This window comes from Alosa alosa, chromosome 22, assembly GCF_017589495.1.
Source record: "Alosa alosa isolate M-15738 ecotype Scorff River chromosome 22, AALO_Geno_1.1, whole genome shotgun sequence".
Classification (NCBI taxonomy): domain Eukaryota; kingdom Metazoa; phylum Chordata; class Actinopteri; order Clupeiformes; family Clupeidae; genus Alosa; species Alosa alosa.
Genome location: NC_063210.1, coordinates 15,184,335 through 15,205,053, shown reverse-complemented (window position 1 = coordinate 15,205,053; position 20,719 = coordinate 15,184,335). Strand labels below are relative to the sequence as shown.

Sequence of the window (20,719 nt, the reverse complement as noted above, 5' to 3'; positions counted from 1 at the left end):
GAAAGATGCATATGCATCAAGGGGCCCTTGTATTCATCGCACAGGGTAAATATTTCAGGAACGTTAACAACAGAACATGGGGAAACTTAAAACATTGCATGAAAATTAACAACCACGGAAGAACCTAGTATAGTTAATGGTGTCTCTGGATGTATGTTAGTTGTCACATTTGCACCATGACTTGAAACATTGTATCTCATATCATGCTATAAGATGCCCACGGCCGAATAACGTTTTGACTTTCTCGTTGCACATATTGCAATTGTCCTTCGATGTCTCCCATACTTCCTGTTGTGAGGGGTGCGGCTGGATATGCTGAGTTCTGAGGACTGATTATCCAGCAGGCTGAAATAAGTAACGACTGACCTGTATTATGAAATTAGACAAGGGATTTCCTGAATATTAGCTTTGTAAACAAAGCCTGATATTGGTGTAAAGAGTGGCGGGGATGCGGCTTCGGAATGGGAAACATTTTCGGCAGAAAGAAACGCACGACTCGAGTGACAGAGCAAGACAGAGCGATATTGGTGAGCTAGAAAGCTAGCTAGCAAATGGTCTTAATGTTATGATTAAGCAACCCAGCCCAGCAACACAACCCACACCTATGTCTCTGATGTTTTCTGGTAACGTTAATATCACCTGACCTGAAAAAAATAACTTCTCAGAATCTCTCCTAGTTGTCTTTTTCAGTGAGGTTTCTTGATCAAGAAGTAAACAATTCAGGGATGGCCGTCAGTTACTGGAAAGATTGCTGAATCACAGACCCACTGTAGACTTAGATACTATCTCGTTAGCCATTTAAAGCAATCTACTTGCGATTGCCAACACTGATAGGGTAGGGTATAGACCAGCCTACAGGTTTAGTTGTTTTGCCTTCAGTGAAAACGTGGAATTAAAATTCTAGACTAAGATTTCACCACAGATTCGTTTTCTTTGATTAGTTAAACATTTGCCTGGTGTTAACTTGGTCACTTTTTTCTATCTACAGCAACTGAAACAGCAGAGAGATAAACTCAGGCAGTACCAGAAGAGGATCAATGTCCAGCTGGACAAGGAGAGGATGCTTGCCAAGCAGCTGTTGAAGGATGGGAAGAAAGAGTAAGGCCCCTGTTTAAATCTGCAGTTGGCAAGATTTTTTTTTATCATATTCACTAAAACCGACACTTTGCTCTGGCTGAACAACATAAATCAGCCGGTTTTAGAAAAAAAAAACACACTTCTACCTCCACCTAGAGCCTGTTATTTGATTTGCAAAAATCCACAGCTCCCGGTTCTTCTGGTCCAATCAGCGCAGGCCTGTGTGAGATCTGACTGTCAGTCACAGTCTGGTGCGCGCTGACGAGCACAAACTCGATGAGCGGGTGCTCAGTGGTAGTGGGGGAGGGACATGAGAGTTGTAAACATTCAAAATTTTGGCTAAGTCCCCTCAATCTGTCAGACTTGCCAACTGCAGCTTTAAATCAAACAGCACAAGGCCAAGCGGTGGACAGAGAGATTCAGTAAACATACGAAACCACCTAATTTCGTCTCCATTTGCTCTGTGAACCCCCCCACCCCCTCCTCTTTTTTTATTGGCTAGTTGCATTTAAATGACTGAATGACTTTTTAGACAGTTCTTTATCCCATACTAATTGACCAGTTTGAAAATCTTTTTCACCGTGTTTATGAGTGCTGAGTACATGTTAATCTTGTTAACCTTGTTTGTGTGTGGTTTGGTTTCAGGAAAGCCCTCCTTTTGCTTAAGAAGAAACGCTATCAGGACCAACTTCTGGACAAGACAGAAAACCAGATAAGCAACCTGGAGCGCATGGTAAATCTAAGACACAGAGCTTCTCTTCAGTAGTCTCAATGGGTCACGCGAGAATAAACTTAGTAGGATTTAAGTACATTCTCAAGGAATTCAATTCAAATTCAAATTCAGATGAACTTTTTTTTTCCGTTAGGAACTTCACATGTGAAAAATGTGTGTCCAATTCACCTACACACACACACACACACCCCTATCATATGCAACGCCCACACTGCACCCACATGCAACATACCACACACCACGCTGAGCGTGGCGACATACTCGTATAACATACCAAGGAAATACTTTTACTGATACTGGTTGTGAAGCTCCCCTGACATGTGTTAGCCCTACCATTGTATGTTAGGTAGCATTCAACTTTGTTATCTTAACTTCACTTTTCACAACATTGTCAGGTTCAAGACCTGGAGTTTGCCCAGATTGAGATGAAGGTCATTGAAGGGTTGAAGATCGGCAACGACTGCCTGAAAAAGATGCATGAGGTACTGCTCAGTTGATCTGCATTACACATATTGTGGCTGAGGGGCTGCATTTTATCATGCTGAAAGACAATACAGTCTCCTAATCAGCCTTAACCTTAAACAGCTATAAACAGTTCCCTCTTATGTTTGTAGTTTGATTGATGCCATATTGGTCTTGGTCTTAGTAACCGTGGATATTCTTGAGTGCAGAGAACTATGATCATGTTCTGTTAGACATTATCTGTCAGTTGAGTGTGGAAGTATATTTGTACATGTTTGTACATGATATATGTCCTGGGATATTCCTCTTTCAGGTTATGTCCATCGAGGAGGTGGAAAGGATCATGGATGAGACCCAGGATTCCATAGAGTACCAGAGGGTAAGCTTGCTGCTTTGCACACCCCGCACCCCTCACATTATTCTACAGGTGGTACGGTACACCTGAAGGTGTTAGTGCTGATTGGTTAATTGAGTCCAAGTCTGTTTGTCTGTCCACAGCAAATCGATGACATGCTGGCGGGCTCCTTGACTCAGGAGGATGAAGACGCTGTGTTGGCTGAGCTGGAGGCCATCACACAGGTGTGTGTGTGTGTGTGTGTGTGTGTGTGTGTGTGTGTGTGTGTGTGTCAGTCAAAGTCAAAGTCTGCTTTATTGTCAATTTCTTCACATGTCAAGACATACAAAGAGATCGAAATTACGTTTCCCACTATCCCACGGTGGAGACAAGACATATTTTAACCAATTAGGTCCACAGACAAACATAACATTCAAGTAAACAAAATAAAAAGTAAATAAGAAGGCACATACAATGAAGAAATAAGAGCAGCAAAATTTGGTTGTAATTGTGCATACAGTAGACAATATAATAGTGCAAAAGTCAGGCGAATAAATGGCTGAGGTAGTTCTGTTTGACCTAAGTATGCAAGTGGCATAGTGGTGCAAGTTATGTAAGAGCAGCAGAAGTGTGTTCAGAAGTGTTTTCAGGACAACAGGACAACAACAACAAGTTGCAAAGTGTACAAGTGGAGTAGTGCAAGGCAGCCATTGTGGGTCCAAAAGTCCAGGATGTTATGTGGCTGAGGGTGGAGGGGGGAGAGGGGGGAGAGAGTTCAGCATCCTAACAGCCTGGTGTATGAAGCTGTTGGTGAGTCTGGTGGTGCGGGAGTGCAGGCTTCTGTACCTCTTCCCAGAGGGCAGTGGATCAAACAAATTGTGAGCGGGTGACTTGCATCACTCACAATTGTGGTCATATTCTAGGGTGAGGTGGGAGGTGTAAATGTCCTTCAGGGAGGGGTGAAGCACCAATAATCCTTCCAGCTGTGTTCACTATGTGCTGCATGGCTTTCCTGTTGTATTCAGTGCAGCTTCCGCCCCACACAGCGATACAGCTGGAGAGGATGCTCTCAATGGTGCCTCGGTAGAATGTGGTCATGATGGCTGGTGGAGCACTTGCTCGCCTGAGTTTCCTCAGGAAGTACAGGCGGCGCTGAGCTTTCTTCGCCAGTGATGCAGTGTTGGTGGTCCAGGAGAGGTCTTCACTGATGTGCACCCCCAGGAATTTGGTGCTGCTCACTTTCTCCACCACAGCACCGCCGATGGTCAGTGGCAGGTGTTGGGTGTGACCTCTCAACAACAGAAGTCAACAACAATCTCCTTGGTCTTGCTGACGTTCAGCAGGAGGTTGTTGTCCCTGCACCACGTGGTCAGAAGGTCGACCTCCATCCTGTATTGAGTCTCGTCGCCCTTGGTGATGAGACCCACCAGAGTTGTGTCGTCAGCAAATTTCACTATGTGGTTGTTGCTGTAGGTTGCAGTGCAGTCATGCGTCAGCAGGGTGAAGAGCAGCGGACTAAGCAAACTGGAAGGGGTCCAGTGTGGAGGGGAGAATGGATTTGATGTGTGACATGACAAGCCGCTCAAAGCACTTCATGATGATGGTTGTCAGTGCCACGGGGCGGTAATCATTGAAGCAGGATGGAGCAGTTTTCTTCGGCACAGGTATAATGGTGGAAGCTTTGAAACATGATGGGACGATGGCTTGCTATAGGGAAGTGTTAAAGATGTCTGTGAAGACATCCTTAAGCTCCTCAGCACAGTCCTTCAGCGCCGCGACCTGGGATGTTGTCTGGGCCTGCTGCTTTTACGGGTGTTGATAGCAGCAAGTGTCCTCTTCACGCTGTCGGCAGAGAGGCACAGGGGCTGCTCGTGTGGAGGGGGGGTCTTCTGTGGGCAAGTGCTGTTTTGTGCTTCCAAAGCGAGCAAAAAGCGGTTCAGGTTGTTGAGCAGAGGGATGTTGCTCTCACAGCTCTGTGGCGGGCTTGTAGTCCTTGATGGCCTGAATGCCCTGCCATAGGCTTTGTCTGCGTTCCTGCTGTCTTTGAAGTGGGTGGTTATCTTGTGAGTGTATTCCTTTTTTTGCTTCCTTGATGCCACGGGACAGGTTGGCTCTCGCTGTTCTCATGCCAGCTTCATCCCCAGCTCTGTAGGCTTTGTCTCTGGCCCTCAGCAGCCTGAGGACATCCCCTGTCAGCCATGGCTTCCAGTTAGCCAGTGATGATGTCTTTTTTGTGTGGGTCACATCATCAATGAACTTGGTGATGTAAGAGGTTACAGTGTCTGTATACTCCTCTATGTCTGTCTGGTTGTTGTAAGTGGCTGCCTGCTTAAACATTTCCCAGTCTGTTGTGTCAAAGCAGTCTTGAAGAGCATCAGAGGCTCCCTCAGGCCACACTTTTACCTGCTTGCGAACCGGTTTGTTTGCTTTCACTCTTTGTCTGTATGCGGGCATTAGCATAACAGTGATATGGTCAGAAAGTCCAATGTGGGGGAGGGGGGTGGCTTTGTATGCTCCTTTGTGTGTAGTGTAGACCAGGTCCAGGATGTTGTCTCCTCTTATTGGAAAATCAACATGCTGGTGTAGCTTTGGAAGAACAGTTTTAAGATCTGCATGGTTAAAATCTCCAGCGAAGATGGTGAAACCGTCTGTGGAAATAATTCTGTGGAAATGCATGGATTCCAGTTTCTTCCAGTAGCAGCAACTGGAATCCATGCATTTCCACTGAATTATTTTTGGTATCTGATCCCTTATCATACCTGTTCATTCTTACTCGTCGCTCGACTTATCGTGACTAAATTCAAGATGGCTGCAAACGCTAAACTTTGTGAAGATACTGTGTATTTATCGTCTTTTAAGTAAACTACCAGTGCTTTTTCAAAGTTCTCAATGTCTCGTTTTAAATGTCAGGGCCCTCGGAAGTCTAATAATGAAGTGTGGAGATACATTGAGCCTTGTAAATGGTGTAAAACAGTGATTTATTTGCATGGCTAGCCCGATGCCGAAGCACCACCATTGAAAAAGCTGTTGGTAGCATCGGCTAACTACCGCCAGATTTTGGAGTGCAGGGGACAAGTCGAGATGGGTTATGAGACATACGTTCACACTCGGTATCATGTTTCAACACACTTTAGGTCAATATCACACCGGAATTCTCCTTTAATATCACCTAGCATCATACCATGTCACAACAGGTTTATTAAGATGGACTAAAGCTGATTCTGATTATGTCTTCACATATTTCAATGACATGTCAAGTTGTTTTATGAACTGTCCTTTCTCATATTTAGGGAGACGTTGAACTTCCTGAAGTTCCAGATGAGGCCTTACCAGAGGTTCCAGAGGCAGAGGAGGAGGATGAGGAACCTGGTGTGTACACACACACACACACACACACACACACACAGAGGTGTACACCAAATAGTCCATGTGGAGAAGTAAACAAACCACCACCAAAAATCACCATAGGGGAAATCATTCTTTCGGTTTATAGTATATAGTATATATACATGTGCTCTTTTGATCCCGTGAGGGAAATTTGGTCTCTGCATTTATCCGTTTAATCCGTGAATTAGTGAAACACACTCAGCACACAGTGAACACACAGTGAGGTGAAGCACACACTAATCCCGGCGCAGTGAGCTGCCTGCAACAACAGCGGCTCAGGGGAGCAGTGAGGGGTTAGGTGCCTTGCTCAAGGGCACTTCAGCCCGTGCCTACTGGTCGGGGTCTCGAACCGGCAACCCTCCGGTTACAAGTCCGAAGCGCTAACCAGTAGGCCACGGCTGCCCCAATGCTAAGGCCCTAATGCTTATGCTAAGGCCTCTATTGGTTGACACCTAACCTAATGCCTGTGTGTTATTGTGACGTATTGGCCTGTCCTTTGCCTGCTGGTATGGGTGTGTTTCTAACTCACTGCCACTGTGTTGTAGAGCGGAAGAAGGAGAGAGAGAAGAAAAAGCCGGAGAGAGAGACGATGGCCGCTTAGCACCGCTTCTAACCACCAGGGGGCGAACTGCATACATCGATTATGGGCTGCTGCAATTTCCCAACCTCCCCAACTTCCAAAAATCACTCTCAAAACCACACACACACACACACACACACACAAAACACACCCAGTCTGATTGTTTTGGTTCTTTTACTCCCTCTGAGTTCTCCTATTCTCATGATGATCTTCAGGTCTGTTTTCATTTGACTCCCTCAGTATGTCAAGTCAGTCGATCATATCTTTCTCATTCATCTCGTCTCCTATTTCTTCCTCGATATTTTCCTCAATGACTCCAACAGGCTCTTAATACAACCTCATAGATATTTCATGTATGCATACTGTATGTCACTTAAAACACTCCTTTTTTACCTCATGGAAACGGACAAGCTGAGTGGTGGTTTTGGAGACTCCAAACCGCTTTAAGTGCTGCTCTCTCCCTAGTGTAATTTCTTTGTGGTTTAGATCATCAGTATAGTATGAGCCTCCACTGGATCACAGAGTGCTGCCTACTGTGGCTGGAATCCGATCCGGATCCATTTTGGGTCTGGCACCAGTTGGTTCCAAAATTGGCCTGTATGGAAACAAAAAAGAATGCGTTGGATGACCGTGTTGCGATAAACCGAAAGACACGACTTCTCATCAGGCTGTACAAAAAAGCATTTTTCTGCCTTGCTAGTTGCCTATGTGTGCCATTTATACCAACCCCCCCCCCCCACACACACACACACACACACACACACTTACTCCCTCTCTGTCCTGTCTGTGAGATGATGCGCGCACGCGTGTGCGTGTGTGTGTGTGTGTACGTACATGTGTCACTGGCGAAAGGGCTAATCCTATTGTCAGCAGGCTTATTTTCAGTCCACTAGATTGTCTACGGAGGTATTCGGGAAGATGTTCCTTGGAGATTAGAGCTTGATAGATTCTGGGATGTGTCGTCGTCGTGGTGCAGAGCTGTTCTCTTTTGGACACACTCTCTGCCTCTCTCTTGCTATCTACCTTTTGGTTTACTCTATCTATCATTTGTTTGATCTCTTCTATTTCTGTCTTCCATTCCCCTTTTTGAATGCTCTTTAAATTTTCTGCACATATCAGGGTGTAGGGCGACTCTGGTTGTCAGACAATTATCATGATGAAGACACGTTTCAAAAACAGCATAATCCCAAGAATAATGTCCTATCTGATGTGGTTTTATTAGATTGATCTGATGAGCTCTGCTTCTGAGTGTACAAACCTATTAGAAATCATTTCATGTAAAATCAGATGAGTGTTGCTGTGTCAAGTCATGCTGCCACCTGACATTAGAAAAACAGAAGAACTTAAGAACTGAATGGTTTCCTTATGGTTTTGTAAGGTGTTCCTTTTTTTTTGTTATTTTCGGAAAATAAAAAGGTATTTTAACTTTTAACTTTGTGTGGTATTTGGATGTTTGTAATGTGGAAGTATTAGCCATAAGGGGGCAGTCTTCTCTAATTCTTGGCAGAGCCTTATTTATGTGCAGCCCAGGGAATGAAAGAGGTCTATGCTGTAACTCTTTATATAACTAAACAGAGAGGAAAATAAACGAATTCAAGAAGCAGACAATATTAACATACACAATGCAAATCAAATCACTCCTCTAATTTCTAAAATTCATTAGCAGAGTACTTTGTAAATGTTGCTAACTTAGATGTCTCTGGGCCAAATAGCGTGAGTCAACAGGTGATTCGAGGGACTCGAGCGCAGAGGACCTTCCAACTCGGCGTGGGAATGTGGGCACGAGAAGAGGAGTTCGGGCTCGCGGGCGGCCTTGGGAGCACAATGTCTGAGTCATGCGCGAGGTGAAGTTCGAGCTTCAAACGACAATGAGCAGAACCATACAAGAGAGAGGCGTAGGCTATGTGGCAGAAGAGGAGGTGGCGTGAGTTCTTTCAAAGAAGAGAGCAGAGGCAGTAGAATAGGCTGAAATTACCTTACAGGCAGCCATATGCCTAGGCCCACTGCCCACTTATGTGTCAAACTAGTGCCTAGCTAATAAAGACTAAATGTTAGAAAATAGGTTATAGTAAGCCCAGAAATAGCCTACCCTGTTCGTGTCTTATAAGAGCCATAACCTAACCCGTGCACTGTGCCAAATTGTCATCCTTGAGAATGTAAACCAAGGGAAGCTGCATTAATGTGGCAGGGAGAGAGATCCTATTTCAGTATGTGAAGGCGAGAATCCTTTTATTAAAGCTTTGGTAGTAAAGCACATTGTGGATGATGCGGAGGATTCCCCACCTACATCACACACACGCACGTCCTTGGCAGGAATCCGCAGTGACTGCTCTGCCCACACACACGCCCGCGCGCAGCCTTTCTGTGAAAGCTGGATTTTTCTCAGTATGGTATGATCACGTCACAAACTCTGCCAGTTGCCCTCCTATGCAAATGTCAAAATGCAAACTCAACATAACAGGCCTAAATATTTTTTTACTGTAGGCTCAATCATTCGTGGTGTGGAAGAAAAAATAGCCAACACCCAACATGTTATTGCCTAAGGCTTTCTTCTAATGAATAATATATATTTTCCAAGATAATTACCAATCATCTACCCATAAGAATAGCCTATGAATATCTTGGACGGTGTACAGAAACGGTTTCTTTTTCACTAGTCTACTATCTTATAGGTAGTCTACTATCACGCGCTGCATGTGTTCCTGTGAAGGGAGGCTGCCCGTGCCCGTGATGGTCTTTGCATTGTTCTCGGTGCGCCTGACTGTCGGCGGTGCTGACGGCGAATATGGGCGGAGCGAGTATAAATGGTGAGCGCAATCCCAATGACGAGTACACTGCGCTTCCTCTCTCTCTCTCTTTCCCTCTCTCTCTCTCACCAGCTTCCTCCCGTGTGTGCGCGCTGGTCGAGCGTGGGACAGTGTGGGTACTGCGAGAGAGCTTCCTATAAAAGCGGCGGTCACTGGCTCCGCTGGTCGCATTTCTTGCTATCCTAACACGTTCGAACGTCTTATCCGATCTTGAATTTGACGTGTTATTCTCAAACACCTTGCAATATCGCAGTCATTTCACACTAGGAAACCACCGTCTATGGTGTTATACCTGAAACCTCAAAGATGTCTCGTACCGAAGAGGTGCACCGTATAACGGAAAATGTCTACAAGGTGAGTCTAATTTTTCCTCCAGTTGAAGAATTAAAATGACATTAACATTTAGTAGCCTATAAAGTTCAAGTTATGCACTGCACACATGTTTCTACGACTAGTCTCTGGATGTATCTGTCCCATGGAGCTTAAGTTACCCATCAGAGTTTGCGTTGATGGATTAATGTTTATGAATGGTGCAACTTGTGGATCATGTATGAATGAATGTTGAACTTTTGATAATGTAGTTTAGGATAATAACTTATTGCTTGGTTTACCCCGTTCAATGAAAATTACACCAAAAGTAGGCTACTGTCTAGGGTACTGTGCGCGCCGTTCCATAGCTCTGATAAAGATTTTGCCGGCCATATGAGTTTGCCCTTTATGAAGTCTGTCAACAGATCATGGCCAGATACGCTATCAGTTATCATAACGACCTTGTTCTGAGGTTGATGGAAGTTTGAGACTTCTACAGCTCTTACTCTAGCCCCCGTGCTGCCGATTCTGACCCACCTGCACTAAACTCATAAACTGAACTGAATTTTAAACCCCACTCTATGTTTCATGAAGAAACAACCTGACATCTTTGTTTGGTCTCTATGTTTGGTCTCTAAGATACATTTAATAATGATTGGAATTGAAGGGAATAATAACATGCTAAATGTTGCCTATAGCCTACGCCTCGGGGTTTCTCTGTGTAAAACCAGTTTGTCTGAGTAGGCTACTGTAGTTTCATGAGGCATGGGAGTTGCACCTGTTCGAGTGTCTTTACTGATGGTGGCGGCATGATAGTACATCAAACAAGTTTTAAGCTGTCCATTACGCGTACGAGTTTAAAGAAAAATTATGTATTTTAATTTGCTGGCTAATGCACCCTATGTGTTGAATGAACTTCGACAATAGTGTGAAATGAGGCTGGCTCGAGTTTTATTGGAGCCTATGAGTCTAGGGTTTCTGAGTTGTAGCGTCTAGCGTGCGGTTAAGCGCATTTTATACTGGACCAGATGGATGGTCTAATCAGGATCCTAGCAGGGCGTGCAGGTTAAAGCCGCTCGGAGGGAAGAGGGGGGAAAGAGAACAATAGCTCAATGTGTTATATAGCCAAGACATCCGTGGTTTTATACCTAACAGATAGTTTCGCTCCAGTCACTTCTCACCTAATGTGAATTAATTGTGTTCCTTCCTTAATTAATTAAACAACTGAAAAGCCCTGCGCAGCCGAGAGACTACGTAAATACCGTGCTGCTGAAGTTAATGACGCGTGTGGATTCGTTTCGGACCAACATCTGGTCCAAGAACTGCAAGAAGGTGCAGGGCGCCCGCAAACAGTTAACAACACCCTGTGTCTGTCCAGAGAGAGATGGACAGATTAGGCTACAGGTGGACTGCAGGGGGCAGTCACATTACTAAGGCCCTTGTGGAGGCTACTTATTGTGTATTTCCATGTGTGTTGGTTTTTGAAAATGTAAAAGCACTCAACAGCACATTGAGATACTGAGTATAAATGTAAGCCATATAACCAAAAAGTTCCTGGAAAAGCTTGGAGTGCTTTCATCTCAATGAGATAAATGACTGAAACCAAAGTGGGGCAAAAGTGGGTGAAGCTCTGTCAGCAAGTGTGTGTGTGTGTGTGTGTGTGTGTGTATCAGTGCTAAGGGGTTGAGAGTGCTGTGAGCTGTATTCTCTGAGACTGTGGTGTCATGTTAGCTAGAGCAACACTCATTTCCTCAGCATTCTGCCTTACCCTTTTAAAAGAGTAAGAGGCCATAAAGCTGCCAGACTGAAATGGCTGAATGGGCACTGCAGGGGTATGTGTGTGTGTGTGTGTGTGTGTGTGTGTGTGTGTGTGTGTGTGTGTGTGTTTGACTGGGGAAAATAAGTATATGGCTATGTGTTTGTGTAGATGTTCAATTTATTTACAGTGCTCGGGGTCATAATATAATATGTGTGTGTGTGTGTGTGTGTGTGTGTGTGTGTATGCATTTGCATGCATGTGTGCACCCTCTTCATTACAAAGGCTGGCAGAGATGTTTATGTGTGTGTGCGTGTGTGTGTGTGTGTGTGTGTGTGTGTGTGTGTGGAACCTCTCGGGGGGCAGTGATCTCTTCAGTCGAGGGTCAGAGGAAGTTCACGTCTGTCAGGGCAGCTGCAGCAGTGGCTGGATGCAAACGGCCACCACGGTCCACTCCGCTCCCTGATACCCGCTGGCGTCGTGTCCCCAGTTGTAGTGTGATGATAGGAGAGTACCGAGAGAGCAGTGGAGCCAATGACATAACCCAACTCCAACTCCAACCACGACCACAAGCCCACCCCACCCCCACCCCCATCTTTCCTTCTCCACCTCTCAACTCCACCACACGTGTTTTGGTGTGTACGCGAAGGAATGCCGATGCTCGGGAAGAGCCCTGTTATCGATGTGTTAATCGTTCTGGTCGGGTCGATGAAGAGAGACGGCTGGCAAAAGTTGCAGCAGCCAGCGAGAAATCCTGGATCGATGGGTGTTGGTAGTGCTAATCAATGACCAACTGAAACCTGCAGGATTTTTTTCTGTGAGCTGTACACACACACACACACACACACACACACACACACACACACACACACACACACACTGTGGTGCTTGCCCCCTGGGAGGTGTGTTTGTGTGTGTGTGTGTGTGTGTGTGTGTGTGTGTTGCTCTTCTCTGGCTTTGTGTATTCTGTATTTAAGTGTGTGTGTCACTGTGAGGCTGTCTTTTTTGAGAGATAGTCTGTGTATATGTGTGTTTGTATATCAGTGATGTTATCTGATTCTCCTTAGAAGAGTGTGAGTATATACAGTATGTGTGTGTGTGTGTGTGTGTGTGTGTGTGTGTGTGTGTGTGTGTTGATAGTATCTCATTCTTATGTGTGCACCAGGCTTTCTTTTGATCGCTGGGCTGTTTAATTAAAGAGCCAGAGGAAGGCGGGAGGCTGGGGTGCAGTGTAGGGGGGTGGGGGTGGGGGATGGGGGGGTAATCTGACCCGCCGCAGGGTGCCGGTTTGCGGGAGACGGATGTTGGCAGGCCTGCTGTGGACGATGAGGCTGCAGTCGTGCCGGAACACACACACTGGGACGGCAGAGTGCACCACCAAACTGCTCTGCCCCACACACACACACAGCCCAGCTCAGCACAGCTAACGTGCTGCAGGCAGCCCGCGCTCACCTTACATGAGAAGAGTCCAGACAGGGCGGATGTTCAGGCCAGCAGAGCCCACAGGCTCTGTCAGGCTAGTGGTGCCTCAGGCAGCCTTCCATGGCGTTCACCTCTGGGCCAGATATGGCCCACGGCTGGCTGGAGTCTGGGCAGTGAGCGCTCACCTCCTCACTTGCCCAGTCTGCAGGTTTGGAGTCTGTTTGGGTGCTTGCCTCACACTGTATCCGCATCACCATTATTCTCTGTTGTATTGTGGAAAGCTTTTTATTACTTTAAAATGTATTATTAGTATCTGTCTCTCAGGCACCCATCCATGCCAAACAAAGCATGTTTATTACAGGTAATGATCATTCAGGGTGCATTGCAGTTTGGAATCTATTTAGGTGCTTACTTATCCCCAACATTAGTGATCCTTTACACAAATGCATACAATCACACACACACTCACACATACTGTACACACACACACACACACACACACACACACACACACACACACACACACACACACACACACACACACTCATTCACACTCATACATACACACATATACTATTGTGCTACATAGATATTCATGAAGTTTAACTATTTATCATATCATCCGTGTTTAGTTAGTAGTTATGATGTATAACTATTCATCACAGCATCAGAGGGTGTTTATTGCATGCGACAGGTGTAAGGGTCCCTAAGAGCAGATGTGTGTGGAAGTGAAGGTGACATAGTGTCACCTGTGAGTACTGTATGTGTGTAACAGTTGTTACACTTAGTTAGTTGATAAGTTGATTAGTCAGTGTGTTTTTTTTTTTCTTTTAAGTGGAGCAGGTGGTATAAGCCTTGTAGAAGGATCTGTACACACACACACACACACACACACACACACACACACCACACACACACAGACATTGTATATTTGTATGGATATATACGTGTTTGTGTCTTGCTGTGTGTGTGTGTGTGTGTGTGTGTGTGTGTGTGTGTGTGTGTGTGTGTGTGTGTGTGTGTGTGTGTGTGTGTGTGTGTGTGCGTGTGTGTAGTTGTATGCATGTGTACCGTGTTTTGTGTGTGAGTGAGGTTTTGTTTATGGTGAGTGGATTTTCTCGGTGTACTCAAGAACTCCGCCGAGAGAAGTCCGCCACTCTTTCCCCATCGGCAGTCTGCATTCTAGCCACCGCATCAGCAGATGCTCACTACTAATCTTTCTCTCTATCTCTCTCTATATCCCTCTCTCTCTCTCTCTCTCTCCTCCCCCTTTCTCCTTCCATCTCTCTGAGCGGAGACAGCGGGGAGTCGAGCACCGTCTGTGTATTGTATGACTCAGACCGCCGCCGTAGGTGTGTGAGTGTGTGTGTTTGTCTATGCAAGAGTGGGTGGTGTTTCACGTTTGGTTTATGTGTATGTGTGTGTGTGTGTGTGTGTGTGTGTGTGTGTGTGTGTGTGTGTGTGTGTGTGTGTGTGTGTGTGTGTGTGTGTGTGTGTGTGTGTGTGTGTGTGTGTGTGTGTGTGTGTGTTAGCACCTCTGCCATAGCCTACACAGAGTAGGTTTGGCTTGGAGATGGAATGGTGTGAGATGCTGGCCCACACGACCAGCGTGGGGTGCTAGTCTGACTCCTGTGTTATCTCTCTCCATCTCCTCCTCTTCTTCCTCTTCATCCTCTTCATCTTTTGTTCTCTCTCAATCTCACACATCCACTGTCTTCCTCCTCTCTCAATCTCACTCTTCATCCTTCGTTCTCTCTCAATCTCACACATCCCTCCTCTCTCAATCTCACACATCCACTGTCCTCCTCTCTCAATCTCACACATCCCCTGTCCTCCTCTCTCAATCTCACACATCCACTGTCTTCCTCCTCTCTCAATCTCACATCCCTGTCATTCCTTCAATCCTCCACTGTCTTCCTCCTCTCTCTCAATTCCTCTTCATCCTCATCTCTTTCCGTGGCTGGGTCACACACTAACTACTCTTACTCACTTGCTTTTTTTCTTCAGTTTTTCTTCTTTTTCTCTCTGATCTGTCCATTGTAGTTTCTTCTTCTCTTTGTGTTTCTCTTAATGTATATGCATACAGCATTCTGTCACTATCTATCTGTCTGTCTGCCTATCATCTTGGCATCCATCCATCCATCCATTCACCCATCCACCCACCATCCATCCATCCATCCATCCATCTATTTATCCATCCATCCACCATTCCTCCATTATTCTCCTCCATCTATGTGACCTTTGACCTCGTGTCCCTGGTGTTTTCATGGCCTCTCTCCCTGAAGCTTAATTATCCCCCCTCAGCCAATCAATAGCCATCCTCTGGGCCTGTCCCCTATTACTTCTCCTTCTGCTTCAGCAGAGCGCCTTAATCAATGGCACATCTCGCTCTTCTATGGGTTTGTTTGTTTGTTTGTGTGTGTGTGTGTGTGTGGGGGGGGTTGTTTGCTTTGTTCTTTGTTCTTGTGTGGGCCCTTTTGTCCATCAGTGTCCAGCCGATTTCAGTGAACAGTTGATGAGGTGTTACGTAAGAGCTTTGGTTGGGTTGCACTTCGCTGCCTATGCTTTTGTGTGTGTGTGTGTGTGTGTGTTTGAGCCGCGTGTGTATGTGTGTGTGTGTGTTTGAGCCGCACCCACAAACCTGTGCAGGTAGAGTGCTGTGCTGTGCTCACCCCTGTGTGTGTGTGTGTGTGTGTGTGTGTGTGTGTGTGTGTGTGTGTGTGTGTGTGTGTGTGTGTGTGTGTGTGTGTGTGTTTGTGGTATACCTCTGTGCAGAGCAGAAAAGGCTGGAGGCTATGGTGTAGTGGGGTGAATTTGAGAAGGGCTGTCCCAGTGGTGTATCAGGCACTCAAACACTCCTGGGGGAGCTCACTTTTATCTACAGTGCTTGCAGGAAACAGTCATGCCAAAGTCAATACCATCTGTCCATTTGTGTGTACCCGTGAGTGTGTGTGTGTGTGTGTGTGTGTGTGTGTGTGTGTGTGTGTGTGTGTGTGTGTGTGTGTGTGTGTGTGTGTGTTTGTTTGTTTCTGTGTATGTGGTTTGGAAAACATACACTTTTGTGTGTGTGTGTGTGTGTGTGTGTGTGTGTGTGTGTGTGTGTGTGTGTGTGTGTGTGTGTCTGTGTCTGTGTGTCTGTAAAAGCAACCAGAGCATTTCTCCCAGAGTGTAAAGGCGTAGTCGGTTTTGACACTGTGCTGTCACTAACCTCCTGTGACGGGCCATTTCCTAGGAGTTGCTTAGCACAACAGCTATTGTGTGACTGATGATACCTGCAGGGCTGGATTGCTCTTCCTCTCTTCTCCTCCTCATTCTTTCTCTGATCCCTCCATCCGTCCCTCACACACAGGGCTTTCTCTGTTTTTGTCACACACAAGCACACACACCTACCTATACGTACACAGACACATGCCCAAAACAAGAATACACACAATAACAACAACAATACCCCCCAGACACACACACACACACACACACACACACACACACACACACACACACACACACACACATACACACACACGTCATTCCTCTCCCTATCCCTCTTTGTCTCTCTTTATTCCAAAGGGTTTCTCTCTCTTTCTCTCTCTCTCTCTCTCTCTCTCTCTCTCTCTCTCTCTCATTAATGACTGTCCTGAGTGGCATATGCTTGACTGCCTATGATACTGTATGTACGGAGGGGAGGGAGTGCTGAGGTGTTACGCAACTCTGGGCTCTCCTTCAGTCCCCCATGTCTGTTGACTGCAGACAATGCACAAAGACGCGCACAAAAACAAAGCAAATGGAATGAATCCGGGGTTGCATAATGGAAAAGAGTGCTTCTGTTTGATGATTGGTCTACTAATTTGGTTGTTTTCTTTTCCTGGGACGCTTGGTTTATTAGGAGTTTCTAGATTTTCTCGTCCAGTTGGACTGTTTCTGGATGGTTGTTTACTTTCCCGGAAATGGGAGACAAACAGATGGAGTTGCTTCTTCCACATTGGGTGTGTTTCTCCCACATGTGTTGTTTAGTGATGCTCACATTTGTGTGTATGTTGTTGTGTTTATTTATTTTTGTTTATTTATTGATTCATTAAGTTGTGCATCCATGGATATACTTATGCATGTTCAGTGTTTGTCTTATTATCCTGTGTGCTGAATTTTTTTTAACAACTAAGTCTGGTGCACATTCTTCTGCATGAATACCTCTGTACGCCTTGTGTGTGTGTGTGTGTGTGTGTGTGTGTGTGTGTGTGTGTGTGTGTGTGTGTGTGTGTGTGTGTGTGTGTGTGTGTGTGTGTGTGTGTGTGTGTGTGTGTGTGTGTGTGTATGTGTGTGTGTGTGTGTGTGTGTGTGTGTGTGTGTGTGTGTGAGCCGTACCCACTAACCTGTGCAGGAAGAGTGCTGTGCTGGTGATTAAAGTGTCAGGTTCATAAAGCTCTCCCTTCCTCTCCCCTCCACTCTCTCTCTCTCTCCCTCTCCCTTCCTCCCCCCCTTTCCCCCTTCCTCTCCTGTCCCCTCTCGGGCTGGGCTGCTGGGCTTAAATCACACGCTGACTTTGTTCTGAAACCTGCTACTGACAGATGGAGCCCATTATGCAGGGGAAGCAGAACCATTAAGACGTGTCTTTGATATCCATCTTCCTCTCCGGGCCCCAACCTGATCAGTGTCTATGACCCACTTTAGTGCCTGTATCTCAAGACCCTCTCTGCCTCTCTCTCTCACCCTCGCCCTCTCTTTCTCTCTCTCTCTCTCTCTCTCTCTCTCTTTCTGTGATATTCAAATGAGCTGCATAGGCATGATAAACACTTGCAGCTGTATTGCCCAAAGCAGTAAGTAATAACGGTCTGTTAATTTAGTTTATTTAGTTAATCAATATTTCATGATTGATCTGAAGCTTCTCCCTCTCTCTGTCTGTCTCTGTGGCTGTAAATTCACCTACCTGGGGAAAGTGAAGACCAGATAATAAAACAAGCCAGAAGATCGATACTTTTGTGATTTTTTTAAAACTTGATTTGGTTTGTGTGATTTGTGAGATCATTCACATCAGTGGCAATCATAGAATTTGATTGACCCTCCACACACACACACACACACACACACACACACACACACACACACACACACACACACACACACAAACACAGACATACATAGAAAGTGATGGTTGTCATCAGTGTTGGGCAAGTTACTTCAAAATTCAGTTCTACACTGGACTTGAATTACGAAATTCGGCACAGATACACAATTATGATTTTGGCCTATTGATTATAATGTGGTTAATTGTAAGTATAAGTATATTTTAATCTCTGCATTTATCCCAATCCGTGAATTAGTGAAACACTCAGCACACAGTGAGGTGAAGCACACACTAATCCCGGCGCAGTGAGCTGCCTGCAACAACAGCAGCTTTTGGTAGCAATGAGGGGTCGGGGTTCGAATCGACAACCCTCCGGTTACAAGTCCGAAGCTAACCAGTATAGCCTAGGCCACGGCTGCCGAATTGAAAGCTCTGTCGGTCAAATTCAATATCAAAATGTTTTACTTTTGGCCTTTTATGGGGTATGTATTGGCAGACAGCCCTGGTAACTTACCATTGTCGCTGACACACCTGCTCATTGACTGCCACTGCAAAGTAGCCTGTGCATTGGCATTCTCCATGCGTGTAGCCTGCGGTCAGATAACCCTGACGCTTTTGTATTGTCGCGGTTGGCTGTCGGAATGATCAGCAGTACAAATAAGTTCGCTAAAATATTGGTGGGGACAATTTTGTCATCTTAAAATTTTGATTAGGACTAGTCCTTAGCGTCCCACCCTAAATCTACGCCCATGTGTGTGTGTGTGTGTGTGTCTACTCCACTTTGTGGCTTTAGTGGAGGGATGTTGTGCTTCGCTCTTCCTGTGGGGTAAGGTGGTCGAGATGGAGTGCTTTGGAGATAACCTGGCACCTGTTGGGAGGGGATTCTGTCTGTGTGTGTGTGTGTGTGTGTGTGTGTGTGTGTGTGTGTGTGTGTGTGTGTGTGTGTGTGTGTGTGTGTGTGTGCTGTTGTCTCCTGCAGGTGAGAGACAGGCCAGCTGTTTCAAAGAGGATGAGAGCGAGACTGACAGAGAAAGAGAGAGTGAGAGAGAGAGAGAAGGAGAGAGATGGAGAGAGAGAGATGGCACTATGAAGACAAGGACAGAGAAATGTCTAGAGGAGAAAACGCGGACACACACACACACACACACACACAAGAGAGCAAGACAAGGAAAGATGGAGAATGACAGGAGAATGACAAGAGAGACTCGCAAAAGACAGAATGTGTGTGTGTGCGCGTGCGTGTGTGTGCGTGCATGCGTGGGCATGTGTGTGTGTGTGTGTGTGTGTGTGTGTGTGTGTGTGTGTGTGTGCGTGCATGCGTGGGCATGTGTGTGTGTGAGGAAGAGACCGATAGAGAGCTGCTGAAGGACGGGGGAATGACAAAGGGAGGTGTGATAAGACATGGAGACAGAGCGAGGTGGTTCAGACAGGAAGAGGGACGTGTGGGGCGGGGTGAGCTGAGGTCAACACTCTGACTCTGGCCACCCTGGGCCACGACGAGCAGCCCCACTCGAGCCATCCATCTCTCTCTCTTTCTCTGTCCCCCTGACTGTACTCCTGCTTGTCTGCAACCCCCCACCCCACCTATCCACACACACACACACACACACACACACACACACACACACACATACACAAAGTGGCTTCTGGTGTTGGATTTGTCCCCGTTGGAAGCTGTGTGTTTCACCATTACCAGCTAATGTGATGGAACCCCAATGGCTTAATCGAAAAGAAAAAAAGAGGTGAAAGAGAGAGAGGGAAAGAGAGAAGGAGGGAGAGAGAGAGAGGGAGGGAGAGATTGTGAGAGGGAAATAGAGAGAGAGAGGGAGGGAGAGACAGAGAGAGAGGGAGAGATTGTGAGAGGGAAGCTATTGAGCAGTTGAGGCAGAGTAATCTGAGCGTTAGAGATAGTGAGAGCCAGAGATATTACTGCTACATTCTTTAAAAGCATGTGTTGAAAACAACACAATTTTGTTGTTTTTAAACACATTTCTGTGTATAGGGACTAGACAGTTTGTGATGTTTCCAACACATTGCTTTTGTTATTCGTTACACAGTATGTGTTGAAAATAACGAAACTTACACTGAAAACAACGCAACTTGCGTTGTTTTTAACACATCTCTGTGTCCAGATAGGGACTACACAGTTTGTGTTGTTTCCAACACATTCGTTTTACGACTATATGTGTATGATTTCACAAGTTGTAGAGAGAAATAGAGGTTTAACATCTGTTTATTGAATCAGTCATCAAATCATAGTGTCATTACCCCATGAACACACATGATACATACAAAACAGCACTAGAATCCTATAAAACCCACACATCCATTCCTATATTAAAAGGAGGGGCAGTCGTGGCCTACTGGTTAGGGCTTCGGGCTTGTAACCAGAGGGTCACCGGTTCGATCCCCGACCAGTATGAATGGCTGAAGTGCCCTTGAGCAAGGCACCTAACCCCTCACTGCTCCCCGAGCGCCGCTGTAGCAAGGCAGCTCACTGCTCTGGGTGTGTGCTTCACCTCACTGTGTGTTCACTAATTCACAGATGGGATAAATGCAGAGACCAAATTCCTTGTATATGCGCAAGTATACTTAGCCAAGAAACCTGATTTACATTTACATTTACAGAATCAAACCAACAAGTTACTTTCTACATCAACAAGCCCTCAAACCGCAACAAAAGCCTCGATATCCTGCACCAAGTGAGAGTAGGCCTACTGGATTTAGATAGTGAGAGTAGGCATACTGGATTTAGATCTCCTGCACCAAGTGAGAGTAGGCATACTGGACTTA

General features: G+C 45.8%; 2 protein-coding genes across 5 annotated transcripts in view; both read left to right on the top strand.

The window, feature by feature from the left end:
* The first annotated feature begins 275 nt into the window (after nucleotides 1-275).
* chmp6b (charged multivesicular body protein 6b) lies at nucleotides 276-6,724 on the top strand. The gene is made up of 8 exons (XM_048233270.1): nucleotides 276-527; nucleotides 989-1,098; nucleotides 1,723-1,810; nucleotides 2,206-2,292; nucleotides 2,586-2,651; nucleotides 2,771-2,851; nucleotides 5,897-5,975; nucleotides 6,539-6,724. The coding sequence occupies exons 1-8, from the start codon at nucleotides 462-464 to the stop codon at nucleotides 6,592-6,594; spliced, it is 633 nt and encodes a 210-aa protein (XP_048089227.1). The 5' UTR covers nucleotides 276-461; the 3' UTR covers nucleotides 6,595-6,724.
* A 2,730-nt stretch (nucleotides 6,725-9,454) lies between these two features.
* The window catches only part of baiap2b (BAR/IMD domain containing adaptor protein 2b), a 92,647-nt gene continuing 81,382 nt past the window's right edge, over nucleotides 9,455-20,719 (top strand). For all 4 annotated transcript variants that reach the window (XM_048233126.1, XM_048233128.1, XM_048233127.1 and 1 more), the window contains exon 1: nucleotides 9,455-9,734. In XM_048233126.1, the coding sequence (XP_048089083.1) occupies nucleotides 9,687-9,734 (48 nt within the window). In that variant the 5' untranslated portion in view covers nucleotides 9,455-9,686. The remainder of the gene's footprint in view (nucleotides 9,735-20,719) is intronic.